At 40.6% G+C, this 15,000-nt stretch overlaps 1 protein-coding gene across 1 annotated transcript in view; it reads left to right on the top strand.

The window, feature by feature from the left end:
* Positions 1–15,000, top strand: part of LOC127631854 (SID1 transmembrane family member 2-like) — a 45,284-nt gene that overhangs the window by 21,680 nt on the left and 8,604 nt on the right. Inside the window, 8 exon segments of the mRNA XM_052110230.1 lie at positions 10,546–10,584; positions 10,660–10,737; positions 11,154–11,269; positions 11,342–11,415; positions 12,243–12,309; positions 12,387–12,460; positions 12,547–12,670; positions 12,807–12,924. Of these exon segments, the coding sequence (XP_051966190.1) occupies positions 10,546–10,584; positions 10,660–10,737; positions 11,154–11,269; positions 11,342–11,415; positions 12,243–12,309; positions 12,387–12,460; positions 12,547–12,670; positions 12,807–12,924 (690 nt within the window).

The following is a 15,000-nucleotide window of genomic DNA, read 5'->3' as shown; positions in this document are numbered from 1 at the left end:
TGTGTGTGTGTATATTGTGTGTGTATATTGTGTAGTGTGTGTGTGTGTATAGTGTGTGTGTGTGTGTGTGTGTGTGTGTATAGTGTGTAGTGTGTGTGTGTATATGTGTATAGTGTGTGTGTGTAACAGCACTGATCTATATACATACTGTCACTCTTTACCTTTTCATTGGTGATGGGACGATATTGTTTATCTCGCGATTGGGTTCGATATATGATATGAGGTTCATGATTCGGTGTGTGGAGGCTTCACACTATTGTGTGTGTGTGTTGTGTGTATAGTGTGTGTGTATATAGTGTGTGTGTGTATAGTGTGTGTGTGTGTGTGTATAGTGTGTGTGTGTGTGTATAGTGTGTGTGTGTGTGTATAGTGTGTGTGTGTGTGTGTATAGTGTGTGTGTGTGTATATTGTGTGTGTATATTGTGTTGTGTGTGTGTGTATAGTGTGTAGTGTGTGTATAGTGTGTAGTGTGTGTGTGTATATTGTGTAGTGTGTGTGTGTAACAGCACTGATCTATATCATACTGTCATCTTACCTTGTCATTGGTGATGTGATGATATTGTTTATCTCGTGATTGGGTTGATATATGATATGAGTTCATGATTAGTGTGTGAGCTTCACTATTGTGTGTGTGTGTTGTGTGTATAGTGTGTGTGTATATAGTGTGTGTGTGTATAGTGTGTAGTGTGTGTGTGTGTATAGTGTGTAGTGTGTGTGTGTATATTGTGTAGTGTGTGTGTGTGTATAGTGTGTAGTGTGTGTGTGTATATTGTGTAGTGTGTGTGTGTGTATAGTGTGTAGTGTGTGTGTGTGTATAGTGTGTAGTGTGTGTGTGTATATTGTGTAGTGTGTGTGTGTAACAGCACTGATCTATATACATACTGTCACTCTTTACCTTTTCATTGGTGATGGGACGATATTGTTTATCTCGCGATTGGGTTCGATATATGATATGAGGTTCATGATTCGGTGTGTGGAGGCTTCACACTATTGTGTGTGTGTGTTGTGTGTATAGTGTGTGTGTATATAGTGTGTGTGTGTATATTGTGTGTGTATATTGTGTAGTGTGTGTGTGTGTATAGTGTGTGTGTGTGTGTATAGTGTGTGTGTATAGTGTGTGTGTGTATAGTGTGTGTGTGTGTATAGTGTGTGTGTGTATAGTGTGTGTGTATAGTGTGTGTGTGTGTGTATAGTGTGTGTGTGTGTATATTGTGTTGTGTGTGTGTGTATAGTGTGTAGTGTGTGTGTGTGTATATTGTGTAGTGTGTGTGTAACAGCACTGATCTATATACATACTGTCACTCTTTACCTTTTCATTGGTGATGGGACGATATTGTTTATCTCGCGATTGGGTTCGATATATGATATGAGGTTCATGATTCGGTGTGTGGAGGCTTCACACTATTGTGTGTGTGTGTTGTGTGTATAGTGTGTGTGTATATAGTGTGTGTGTATATTGTGTGTGTATATTGTATAGTGTGTGTGTGTGTATATAGTGTGTATGTGAGTGTGTGTATAGTGTGTGTGTATAGTGTGTGTGTGTATAGTGTGTAGTGTGTGTGTGTATAGTGTGTAGTGTGTGTGTGTGTATAGTGTATAGTGTGTGTGTGTATAGTGTGTAGTGTGTGTGTGTGTGTATAGTGTATAGTGTGTGTGTGTGTATATAGTGTGTGTGTATATTGTGTGTGTATATTGTATAGTGTGTGTGTGTGTATATAGTGTGTATGTGAGTGTGTGTATAGTGTGTGTGTATAGTGTGTGTGTGTATAGTGTATAGTGTGTGTGTGTATAGTGTGTAGTGTGTGTGTGTGTATAGTGTGTAGTGTGTGTGTGTATAGTGTGTAGTGTGTGTGTGTATAGTGTGTAGTGTGTGTGTGTGTATAGTGTATAGTGTGTGTGTGTGTATAGTGTATAGTGTGTGTGTGTGTATATAGTGTGTGTGTATATTGTGTGTGTATATTGTATAGTGTGTGTGTGTGTATATAGTGTGTATGTGAGTGTGTGTATAGTGTGTGTGTATAGTGTGTGTGTGTATAGTGTATAGTGTGTGTGTGTATAGTGTGTAGTGTGTGTGTGTATAGTGTGTAGTGTGTGTGTGTGTATAGTGTATAGTGTGTGTGTGTGTATATAGTGTGTGTGTATATTGTGTGTGTATATTGTATAGTGTGTGTGTGTGTATATAGTGTGTATGTGAGTGTGTGTATAGTGTGTGTGTATAGTGTGTGTGTGTATAGTGTATAGTGTGTGTGTGTGTGTATAGTGTGTAGTGTGTGTGTGTATATAGTGTGTAGTGTGTGTGTGTATAGTGTGTAGTGTGTGTGTGTATAGTGTATAGTGTGTGTGTGTAACAGCACTGATCTATATACATACTGTCACTCTTTACCTTTTCATTGGTGATGGGACGATATTGTTTATCTCGCGATTGGGTTCGATATATGATATGAGGTTCATGATTCGGTGTGTGGAGGCTTCACACTATTGTGTGTGTGTGTTGTGTGTATAGTGTGTAGTGTGTGTGTGTATAGTGTGTGTGTGTGTATATTGTGTGTGTATATTGTGTAGTGTGTGTGTGTATAGTGTGTGTGTGTGTGTATAGTGTGTGTGTGTGTGTGTGTATAGTGTGTAGTGTGTGTGTGTATAGTGTGTGTGTGTGTTGTGTGTATAGTGTGTAGTGTGTGTGTGTGTATAGTGTGTGTGTGTGTATATTGTGTGTGTATATTGTGTAGTGTGTGTGTGTGTATAGTGTGTGTGTGTGTGTGTGTATAGTGTGTGTGTGTGTATATTGTGTGTGTATATTGTGTAGTGTGTGTGTGTATAGTGTGTAGTGTGTGTGTGTGTATAGTGTGTGTGTGTGTATATTGTGTGTGTATATTGTGTAGTGTGTGTGTGTATAGTGTGTAGTGTGTGTGTGTGTATAGTGTATAGTGTGTGTGTGTATAGTGTGTAGTGTGTGTGTGTGTATAGTGTATAGTGTGTGTGTGTAACAGCACTGATCTATATACATACTGTCACTCTTTACCTTTTCATTGGTGATGGGACGATATTGTTTATCTCGCGATTGGGTTCGATATATGATATGAGGTTCATGATTCGGTGTGTGGAGGCTTCACACTATTGTGTGTGTGTGTTGTGTGTATAGTGTGTGTGTATATAGTGTGTGTGTGTATAGTGTGTGTGTGTATAGTGTGTGTGTGTGTTGTGTGTATAGTGTGTAGTGTGTGTGTGTATAGTGTGTGTGTGTGTATATTGTGTGTATATTGTGTAGTGTGTGTGTGTATAGTGTGTGTGTGTGTGTGTGTGTGTATAGTGTGTGTGTGTGTATATTGTGTGTGTATATTGTGTAGTGTGTGTGTGTATAGTGTGTAGTGTGTGTGTGTGTATAGTGTGTAGTGTGTGTGTGTATAGTGTATAGTGTGTGTGTGTAACAGCACTGATCTATATACATACTGTCACTCTTTACCTTTTCATTGGTGATGGGACGATATTGTTTATCTCGCGATTGGGTTCGATATATGATATGAGGTTCATGATTCGGTGTGTGGAGGCTTCACACTATTGTGTGTGTGTGTTGTGTGTATAGTGTGTGTGTATATAGTGTGTGTGTATAGTGTGTGTGTGTGTGTGTGTGTGTGTGTATATAGTGTGTGTGTGTGTATAGTGTGTGTGTGTGTATAGTGTGTGTGTGTGTGTATAGTGTGTGTGTGTGTATAGTGTGTGTGTGTGTGTGTATAGTGTGTGTGTGTGTGTATATTGTGTAGTGTGTGTGTGTGTGTGTATAGTGTGTTGTGTATAGTGTGTGTGTGTGTATAGTGTGTGTGTGTGTGTGTGTGTGTATAGTGTGTGTATAGTGTGTGTTGTGTATAGTGTGTATGTGTGTATAGTGTGTAGTGTGTGTATATTGTGTAGTGTGTGTGTATGTGTATAGTGTGTGTTATTATTGTGTATAGTGTGTGTGATATTGTATGTGTGTGTTATTGTATAGTATTATGTGTATATTATGTATGTGTGTGTATTATGTATTGTGTGTGTGTATTATTGTGTAGTGTGTGTGTGTATAGTGTGTGTGTGTATTGTGTATAGTGTGTGTGTGTATATTGTATGTGTGTGTGTATATGATGTGTGTGTGTATAGTGTGTGTATGTGTTGTGATTGATGTGTGTTGTTATTGTGGTGTATATGTATGATTGATGTGTGGTGTATAGTGTGTGTGTGTGTGTGTGTATAGTGTGTGTTATTGTGTGTGTGTATAGTGTGTGTGTGTGTGTGTGTGTGTATAGTGTGTGTGTGTGTGTAGTGTGTGTGATAGTGTAGTGTGTGTGTGTATATGTGTAGTGTGTGTGTGTGTGTATATGTGTAGTGTGTGTGTGTGACAGCACTGATCTATATACATACCGTCACTCTTACCTTTTCATTAGCGGGACGATATTGCTCATCGGTGATTAGGTTGATACATGATATGGGAGTTCATGATTGATTAATGGAGGCTTCACGCGATTGTGCGTGCGTTGTGTGTATAGTGTGTAGTGTGTGTGTGTAACAGCACTGATCTATATCCATCGTACTTTTCATTGGTGATGGGACGATGTGTTGCATCATTCGCTGATTGGGTTCGATGTGTGTGATATGAGTGTTCATGATTGATTGTGTGGAGGCTCACATATTGTGTGTGTGTGATGTGTGTATAGTGTGTGTGTGTGTGTAGTGTGTGTGTATAGTGTGTGTGTGTGTGTGTGTGTGTGTGTAGTGTGTGTGTGTGTATAGTGTGTGTGTGTGTATAGTGTGTGTGTGTGTGTATGGTGTAGCGTGCGCTGTATCGTGTGTACTATTACTGTCACTCTTTACCTTTTCATTGGTGATGGGGCGATATTGTTTATCTCATGATTGGGTTGTATATATGATATGAGGTTCATGATTCGGTGTGTGGAGGCTTCACACTATTGTGTGTGTGTGTGTGTGTGTATAGTGTGTGTATGTATAGTGTGTGTGTGTATAGTGTGTGTGTGTGTGTGTATAGTGTGTGTGTGTGTGTGTATAGTGTGTGTGTGTAGTGTGTGTGTGTGTATAGTGTGTGTGTGTAACAGCACTGATCTATATAAATATATAGTGTATAGTGTGTGTGTGTGTGTATAGTGTGTGTGTGTAACAGTACTGATCTATATAAATATATAGTGTGTGTGTGTGTGTGTGTGATGTGTGTATAGTGTGTGTGTGTAACAGCACTGATCTATATATAAATATATAATGTATAGTGTGTGTGATGATGTGTGTAGTATAGTGTGTGTGTGTGATGTGTGTGTATAGTGTGTGTGTGTGTGTATGTGTAATTAGCACTGATCTATATAAATATATTGTGTATAGTGTGTTAGTGTGTGTGTGTGTATATGTGTAGTGTGTGTGTGTATAGTGTATGTGTGTGTGTGTAACAGCACTGATCTATATACATACTGTCACTCTTTTACCTTTCATTGGTGATGGGACGATATTGTTTATCTCACGATTGGGTCTCGATATATGATATGAGGTTCATGATCTGCGGTGTGGGGAGGCTTACACTATTGTGTGTGTGTGTTGTGTGTATAGTGTGTTGTTGTATATAGTGTGTATGTGAGTGTGTGTATGTGTATAGTGTGTGTGTATAGTGGTGTGTGTGTGTGTATAGTGTGTGTGTGTATAGTGTGTGTGTATATTGTGTAGTGTGTGTGTGTGTGTATAGTGTGTAGTGTGTGTGTGTAGTTGTGTTGTGTATAGTGTGTGTGTGTGTGTATAGTGTGTGTGTGTGTGTATAGTGTGTGTATATTGTTAGTGTGTGTGTGTATAGTGTGGAGTGTTGTGTGTGTATAGTGTGTAGTGTTGTATATTGTGTGTGTATAGTGTGTATGTGTGTGTGTGTGTATAGTGTGTAGTGTGTGTGTGTGTGTAATTATTGTGTGTGTGTGTGTATAGTGTGTGTGTGTGTATGTGTGTATATGTATGTTGTGTGTGTGTGTATAGTGTGTAGTGTGTGTGTGTATAGTGTGTGTGTGTATATTGTGTGTGTATATTGTGTAGTGTGTGTGTGTGTAGTGTGTGTGTGTATAGTGTGTAGTGTGTGTGTGTAACAGCACTGATCTATATACATACTGTCACTCTTTACCTTTTCATTGGTGATGGGATCGATATTGTTTATCTACATGATTGGGTTGGATATATGATATGGAGGTTCATGATTCGGTGTGTGGAGGCTTCACACTATTGTGTGTGTGTGTTGTGTGTATAGTGTGTGTGTATATAGTGTTGTATGTGTGTATGTGTATAGTGTGTGTATGTGTAGTGTGTGTGTATAGTAGTGTGTGTGTGTGTATAGTGTGTGTGTGTATATTGTGTGTATATTGTGTAGTGTGTGTGTGTGTATAGTGTGTGTGTGTGTGTATAGTGTGTGTGTGTGTGTATATTGTGTGTGTATAGTGTGTGTGTGTGTGTATAGTGTGTGTATATTGTGTAGTGTGTGTGTGATAGTGTAGTGTGTGTGTGTGTATAGTGTGTAGTGTGTGTATATTGTGTGTGTATAGTGTGTATGTGTGTGTGTGTAGTTATATGTGTGTGTATGATAGTGTGTAGTGTGTGTATATGTGTGTATAGTGTGTGTGTGTGTGTATAGTGTGTAGTGTGTGTGTGTGTATAGTGTGTGTGTGTGTATATTGTGTGTGTATTATTGTAGTAGTGTGTGTGTATATAGTTGTGTGTGTAGTGTGTGTGTGTGTATATTGTGTGTGTGTGTTATTGTGTGTGTGTGTGTTATAGTGTGTGTGTATAGTGTATATTATTGTTGTGTGTGTATAGTGTGTAGTGTGTGTGTGTTATTATTGTTATTGTGTGTAGTGTGTGTGTGTGTATTATTGTGTGTGTGTGTGATGTATGTATTGATGTATTATTATTGTATAGTGTGTAGTGTTATTATTATTGTATAGTGTAGTGTGTGTGTGTATATTGTGTGTATATTGTGTTGTGTGTGTGTGTATAGTGTGTAGTGTGTGTGTGTATAGTGTGTAGTGTGTGTGTGTGTGTGTGTATAGTGTGTGTGTGTGTATAGTGTGTGTGTGTGTGTATAGTGTGTAGTGTGTGTGTGTGTATAGTGTGTAGTGTGTGTGTGTAACAGCACTGATCTATATACATACTGTCACTCTTTACCTTTTCATTGGTGATGGGACGATATTGTTTATCTCGCGATTGGGTTCGATATATGATATGAGGTTCATGATTCGGTGTGGGGAGGCTTCACACTATTGTGTGTGTGTGTTGTGTGTATAGTGTGTGTGTATATAGTGTGTATGTGAGTGTGTGTATGTGTATAGTGTGTGTATGTGTATAGTGTGTGTGTATAGTGTGTGTGTGTGTGTATAGTGTGTGTGTGTATAGTGTGTGTGTATATTGTGTAGTGTGTGTGTGTGTGTATAGTGTGTAGTGTGTGTGTGTAGTGTGTGTGTGTGTATAGTGTGTGTGTGTGTGTATAGTGTGTGTGTGTGTGTATAGTGTGTGTATATTGTGTAGTGTGTGTGTGTATAGTGTGTAGTGTGTGTGTGTGTATAGTGTGTAGTGTGTGTATATTGTGTGTGTATAGTGTGTAGTGTGTGTGTGTGTATAGTGTGTGTGTGTGTGTGTGTAGTGTATGTGTGTGTGTGTGTCATAGTGTGTGTGTGTATATTATTGTGTATATTGTGTTGTGTGTGTGTGCATAGTGTGTAGTGTGTGTATTGTATAGTGTGTATTATGTGTGTGTGTATAGTGTGTGTGTGTGTGTATAGTGTGTGTGTATTGTATGTATGTATGTGTATGTGTGTGTGTATAGTGTGTAGTGTGTGTGTGTGTATAGTGTGTAGTGTGTGTATATTGTGTGTGTATAGTGTGTAGTGTGTGTGTGTGTATAGTGTGTAGTGTGTGTGTGTGTATAGTGTGTAGTGTGTGTGTGTGTATAGTGTGTGTGTGTGTATATTGTGTGTATATTGTGTTGTGTGTGTGTGTATAGTGTGTAGTGTGTGTGTGTGTATAGTGTGTAGTGTGTGTGTGTTGTGTGTATAGTGTGTGTGTGTTGTGTGTATAGTGTGTGTGTGTTGTGTGTATAGTGTGTGTGTGTATAGTGTGTAGTGTGTGTGTGTGTATAGTGTGTAGTGTGTGTATAGTGTATTGTGTAGTGTGTGTGTATTGTTGTATAGTGTGTATTGTATATAATGTGTGTGTGTATATTGTGTGTGTGTGTATAGTGTGTAGTATGTGTGTATAGTGTATAGTGTGTGTGTGTAACAGCACTGATCTATATACATACTGTCACTCTTTACCTTTTCATTGGTGATGGGGCGATATTGTTTATCTCGCGATTGGGTTAGATATATGATATGAGGTTCATGATTCGATGTGTGGAGGCTTCACACTATTGTGTGTGTGTGTTGTGTGTATAGTGTGTGTATATAGTGTGTGTGTGTATAGTGTGTGTGTGTGTGTATAGTGTGTGTGTGTGTGTATATTGTGTGTGTGTGTGTGTAACAGCACTGATCTATATACATACTGTCACTCTTACCTTTTCATTAGTGTGATGGTGATGATGTGTTTATCTCGTGTATTGTGTGTTAGATATATGATGTATGAGGTTCATGATTCGGTGTGTGGAGCTTCACACTATTGTGTGTGTGTGTTGTGTGTATAGTGTGTGTATATAGTGTGTATGTGAGTGTGTGTATGTGTATATGTGTGTGTATGTGTATAGTGTGTGTGTATAGTGTGTGTGTGTTGTATAGTTGTGTGTGTGTATAGTGTGTGTGTATTATAGTGTGTGTGTGTATATTGTGTGTGTGTGTGTATATAGTAGTGTGTGTGTATAGTGTGTGTGTGTATATTATTGTGTGTGTGTGTGTGTATAGTGTGTGTGTGTGTATGTATATGTGTGTGTGTGTGTATAGTGTGTGTGTATGTGTGTATAGTGTGTGTGTTGTATAATGTGTGTGTGTATAGTGTGTGTGTATATTGTGTAGTGTATGTGTGTATAGTGTGTGTGTTGTATATAGTGTGTGTGTATAGTGTGTGTGTGTATAGTGTAGTGTGTTGTGTATATTGTGTGTGTGTGTGTGTAACAGCATGATCTATATACATACTGTGTACCTTTTCATTGGTGATGGGATGATATTGTTTATCTCGCATTGGGTTGATATATGATGTGAGGTTCATGATTGTGTGTGTAGCTATATGTGTGTGTGTGTGTGTATAGTGTGTGTGTGTGTGTGTGTGTGTAGTAGTAGTATATATAGTGTATAGTGTGTGTGTGTGTGTATAGTGTGTAGTGTGTGTGTGTATATGTGTGTGTGTGTGTGTGTGTATAGTGTGTGTGTGTATAGCACTGTGTGTGTATGTATGTCACTGTTTACTTTCATTGGTGTGGGTGATATTGTTGTATCTCATGATTGTGTTGATATATGATATGAGGTTCGTGATTAGTGTGTAGGCTTCATAGTGTGTGTGTGTGTGTGTATAGTGTGTATGTGTGTGTGTGTATAGCACTGATCTGTATAAGTGTATAGTGTATAGTGTGTGTATGTGTGTGTGTGTATAGTGTGTAGTGTGTGTGTGTGTGTATAGTGTGTGTGTGTGTGTATAGTGTAGTGCTGTGTGTATATATGTGTATAGTGTATATTGTGTGTGTATATTGTTGTGTGTGTATATTGTGTGTATGTGTGTAGTGTGTGTGTGTAGTGTGTAGTGTGTGTGTGTGTATAGTGTATAGTGTGTGTGTGTAACAGCACTGATCTATATACATACTGTCACTCTTTACCTTTCATTGGTGATGGGACGATATTGTTTATCTCAGCGATTGGGTTCGATATATGATATGAGGTTCATGATTCGGTGTGTGGAGGCTTCACACTATTGTGTGTGTGTGTTGTGTGTATAGTGTGTAGTGTGTGTGTGTATAGTGTGTGTGTGTATATTGTGTGTGTATATTGTGTTGTGTGTGTGTGTATAGTGTGTAGTGTGTGTATAGTGTGTAGTGTGTGTGTGTATAGTGTATAGTGTGTGTGTGTATGTGTGTGTGTGTGTGTGTGTATAGTGTATAGTGTGTGTGTGTATAGTGTGTAGTGTGTGTGTGTGTGTATAGTGTGTGTGTGTGTATAGTGTGTGTGTGTGTGTATAGTGTGTGTGTGTGTATATTGTGTGTGTATATTGTGTAGTGTGTGTGTGTGTATAGTGTATAGTGTGTGTGTGTATAGTGTGTAGTGTGTGTGTGTGTATAGTGTATAGTGTGTGTGTGTAACAGCACTGATCTATATACATACTGTCACTCTTTACCTTTTCATTGGTGATGGGACGATATTGTTTATCTCGCGATTGGGTTCGATATATGATATGAGGTTCATGATTCGGTGTGTGGAGGCTTCACACTATTGTGTGTGTGTGTTGTGTGTATAGTGTGTGTGTATATAGTGTGTATGTGAGTGTGTGTGTGATGTATGAGGTTTCATTATATTGCTGATGATCTTTTGGCCCTCACTAGTAAAGCAGTATGGGTTTACTGTGTTTCAGGAAATGCTGCTGTGTCTCCGTATGAGTACGGCTCATTTGGTGAGTTCATGAGTGATCATTTTAATTCACTTTTATTATTTCATCTTTAATCTGTTGTAATCTGTCTCTCTGTAGCTGATAACGGCAGCACATTGAGTTCTGAAGCCATGACCGACAGTTTAGCATCGACTGATGCCAACTATGGATACATGGGTACTAACACACACACACACACACACACACACACACACCGAGAGAGAGAGAGAGAGAGTGTTCATAGTGTTTATATTGACATGTCACTTCTCCGGCCTCTCTCATTGGCTCTGTCTGATGTGCTCGCTGATTGGTTTATTTTTGCCACTCAGGATCGGAGACTTTTAAACGCAGACCAATCACAGCGCATCATCTAGCCATCCGCATTGGTGACACGCCCACTTTATAAATCAGCCAATCAGCACCTCCTCATGAAATCCCATCCAAAATCGAAATATTCTCAATCATTTGTCTGATGTCTTGATTAATTGTTAATTAAGTGATTTCAACTTAAAAGTTTCTGATTCTTTGAGTAATGACATCACCATCTGCTGTCAATCATTTTCAATAATCTCTATTTTCTCTCTGTGCATCAGATCGATCATTAGAGAGCGTCGGCCGCAGTCGCCAAGAGTCGTTGAGTTCGGTAGAAGAGGACGAGTACGACACGCTCGCCGACATCGACTCGGACAAAAACATCATCCGGACAAAGGTGCAGAAATCTGTTTCCGTATTGAAATTTGAAATGTGAGTATTTAATTGACTTTGATTCTCTCCAACACAGAAGTTCCTTTGTGTGTCCGACCTCGCTCGCAAAGACAAACGCATCCTCAGCAAGAAATACCAGATCTACTTCTGGTGAGACACACACACACCACACACACACACACACACACTATATATATGTACACACAGACACACACACACACTATATATACACACACACTATATACACACACACATACACACTATACACACTATATACACACACACACACACACACACACACATATATGTACACACAGACACACACACACACACACACACACATACACACTATATATGTACACACAGACACACACACACACACTATATATACACACACACACACTATATATACACACACACTATATACACACACACATACACACTATACACACTATACACACACACACACACACTACATACTATACATACACACACACACTATACTCACACTACACACACACTACACACTATACTCACACTGCACACACACTATATACACACACACACATATACACACACACTACTCACACTATTAACACTACACTACACACTATACTCACACTACACACTATACACACACACACATTATTCACACTATACTCACACTACACACTACACTACTTACACACACACATTATTCACACTATACTCACACTACACACATATACTACACACACTATACACACTACTCACACTACACACACACTTACTATTCACACTATACTCACACTACTCACACTATACTCACACACTATACTCACACTACTCACAATTTACTCACACTACTCACACTATACTCACACTACACACACACACTTACTATTCACACTATACTCACACTATACACACACACACAAAGGCCCTCACTTTGATCTTCCAGTTGTGTGTGTGTGTGTGTGTGTGTGTTGTCTCTATAGGAACATCGCTACGATCGCAGTGTTTTATGCCCTTCCTGTCATTCAGCTGGTCATCACATATCAGACAGTAAGAGATCTCTGATGTTCATGTGTGTGTGTTTGTCTTTATCACACTCTATAATGACTGATTTATTGTTCTTCTAGGTTGTAAATGTCACAGGAAACCAGGACATTTGTTATTACAACTTCCTGTGTGCGCACCCCCTCGGGGCTCTGAGGTGTCTGAACGCTCGTCAGATCATATTAATCCGTTTAGAGATAAAACCGCTCTCAACTGAACGTAAATGTTGTCCTGATGTTTCAGTTCATTCAATAATATTCTGAGTAACCTTGGTTACGTGATGCTGGGGCTGCTGTTCCTGCTCATCATTCTACAGCGGGACATCCTGCATAACCGCGCGCTGGAACGCAACGATAGCGCAGCACTGGTGAGAACACTCCTAATAACCTCCTCTGACCACCATATGAAGCTTATTAACCCCTTATAACACTTCAGGTACCTGTTATAACAGTCCACAGCCATACAGTGAAGCTTTCTAACACACGGAGATGTTTGTGTTTCAGGAGTGTGGTATTCCCAAACACTTTGGCTTGTATTATGCGATGGGCACCGCTCTGATGATGGAGGGGCTGCTGAGCGCCTGTTACCACGTCTGTCCAAACTACACCAACTTTCAGTTCGGTGAGTGTGTGTGATGAGAGTTCATCGGTGAGTGTGTGTGTGATGAGAGTTCATCGGTGAGTGTGTGTGTGACGAGAGTTCATCGGTGAGTGTGTGTGTGATGAGAGTTCATCGGTGAGTGTGTGTGATGAGAGTTCATCGGTGAGTGTGTGTGTGATGAGAGTTCATCGGTGAGTGTGTGTGATGAGAGTTCATCGGTGAGTGTGTGATGAGAGTTCATCGGTGAGTGTGTGTGACGAGAGTTCATCGGTGAGTGTGTGTGTGATGAGAGTTCATCGGTGAGTGTGTGTGATGAGAGTTCATCGGTGAGTGTGTGTGTGATGAGAGTTCATCGGTGAGTGTGTGTGTGACGAGAGTTCATCGGTGAGTGTGTGTGATGAGAGTTCATCGGTGAGTGTGTGTGATGAGAGTTCATCGGTGAGTGTGTGTGACGAGAGTTCATCGGTGAGTGTGTGTGACGAGAGTTCATCGGTGAGTGTGTGTGATGAGAGTTCATCGGTGAGTGTGTGTGATGAGAGTTCATCGGTGAGTGTGTGTGATGAGAGTTCATCGGTGAGTGTGTGTGATGAGAGTTCATCGGTGAGTGTGTGTGTGATGAGAGTTCATCGGTGAGTGTGTGTGATGAGAGTTCATCGGTGAGTGTGTGTGTGATGAGAGTTCATCGGTGAGTGTGTGTGTGATGAGAGTTCATCGGTGAGTGTGTGTGACGAGAGTTCATCGGTGAGTGTGTGTGTGATGAGAGTTCATCGGTGAGTGTGTGTGATGAGAGTTCATCGGTGAGTGTGTGTGTGATGAGAGTTCATCGGTGAGTGTGTGTGTGATGAGAGTTCATCGGTGAGTGTGTGTGATGAGAGTTCATCGGTGAGTGTGTGTGATGAGAGTTCATCGGTGAGTGTGTGTGTGATGAGAGTTCATCGGTGAGTGTGTGTGATGAGAGTTCATCGGTGAGTGTGTGTGATGAGAGTTCATCGGTGAGTGTGTGTGTGATGAGAGTTCATCGGTGAGTGTGTGTGTGATGAGAGTTCATCGGTGAGTGTGTGTGTGATGAGAGTTCATCGGTGAGTGTGTGTGACGAGAGTTCATCGGTGAGTGTGTGTGTGATGAGAGTTCATCGGTGAGTGTGTGTGTGATGAGAGTTCATCGGGTGAGTGTGTGTGATGAGAGTTCATCGGTGAGTGTGTGTGTGATGAGAGTTCATCGGTGAGTGTGTGTGATGAGAGTTCATCGGTGAGTGTGTGTGTGATGAGAGTTCATCGGTGAGTGTGTGTGGACGAGAGTTCATCGGTGAGTGTGTGTGATGAGAGTTCATCGGTGAGTGTGTGTGATGAGAGTTCATCGGTGAGTGTGTGTGTGATGAGAGTTCATCGGTGAGTGTGTGTGATGAGAGTTCATCGGTGAGTGTGTGTGATGAGAGTTCATCGGTGAGTGTGTGTGTGACGAGAGTTCATCGGTGAGTGTGTGTGATGAGAGTTCATCGGTGAGTGTGTGTGACGAGAGTTCATCGGTGAGTGTGTGTGATGAGAGTTCATCGGTGAGTGTGTGTGATGAGAGTTCATCGGTGAGTGTGTGTGTGATGAGAGTTCATCGGTGAGTGTGTGTGACGAGTTCATCGGTGAGTGTGTGTGATGAGAGTTCATCGGTGAGTGTGTGTGTGATGAGAGTTCATCGGTGAGTGTGTGTGATGAGAGTTCATCGGTGAGTGTGTGTGTGATGAGAGTTCATCGGTGAGTGTGTGTGTGATGAGAGTTCATCGGTGAGTGTGTGTGTGATGAGAGTTCATCGGTGAGTGTGTGTGACGAGAGTTCATCGGTGAGTGTGTGTGTGATGAGAGTTCATCGGTGAGTGTGTGTGATGAGAGTTCATCGGTGAGTGTGTGTGACGAGAGTTCATCGGTGAGTGTGTGTGTGATGAGAGTTCATCGGTGAGTGTGTGTGATGAGAGTTCATCGGTGAGTGTGTGTGTGATGAGAGTTCATCGGTGAGTGTGTGTGTGATGAGAGTTCATCGGTGAGTGTGTGTGATGAGAGTTCATCGGTGAGTGTGTGTGTGATGAGAGTTCATCGGTGAGTGTGTGTGT

Source organism: Xyrauchen texanus, chromosome 38 (assembly GCF_025860055.1).
Source record: "Xyrauchen texanus isolate HMW12.3.18 chromosome 38, RBS_HiC_50CHRs, whole genome shotgun sequence".
NCBI lineage: Eukaryota > Metazoa > Chordata > Actinopteri > Cypriniformes > Catostomidae > Xyrauchen > Xyrauchen texanus.
Note: the sequence above shows the minus strand (reverse complement) of the source record. Positions and strands in the feature narration are given on the sequence as shown.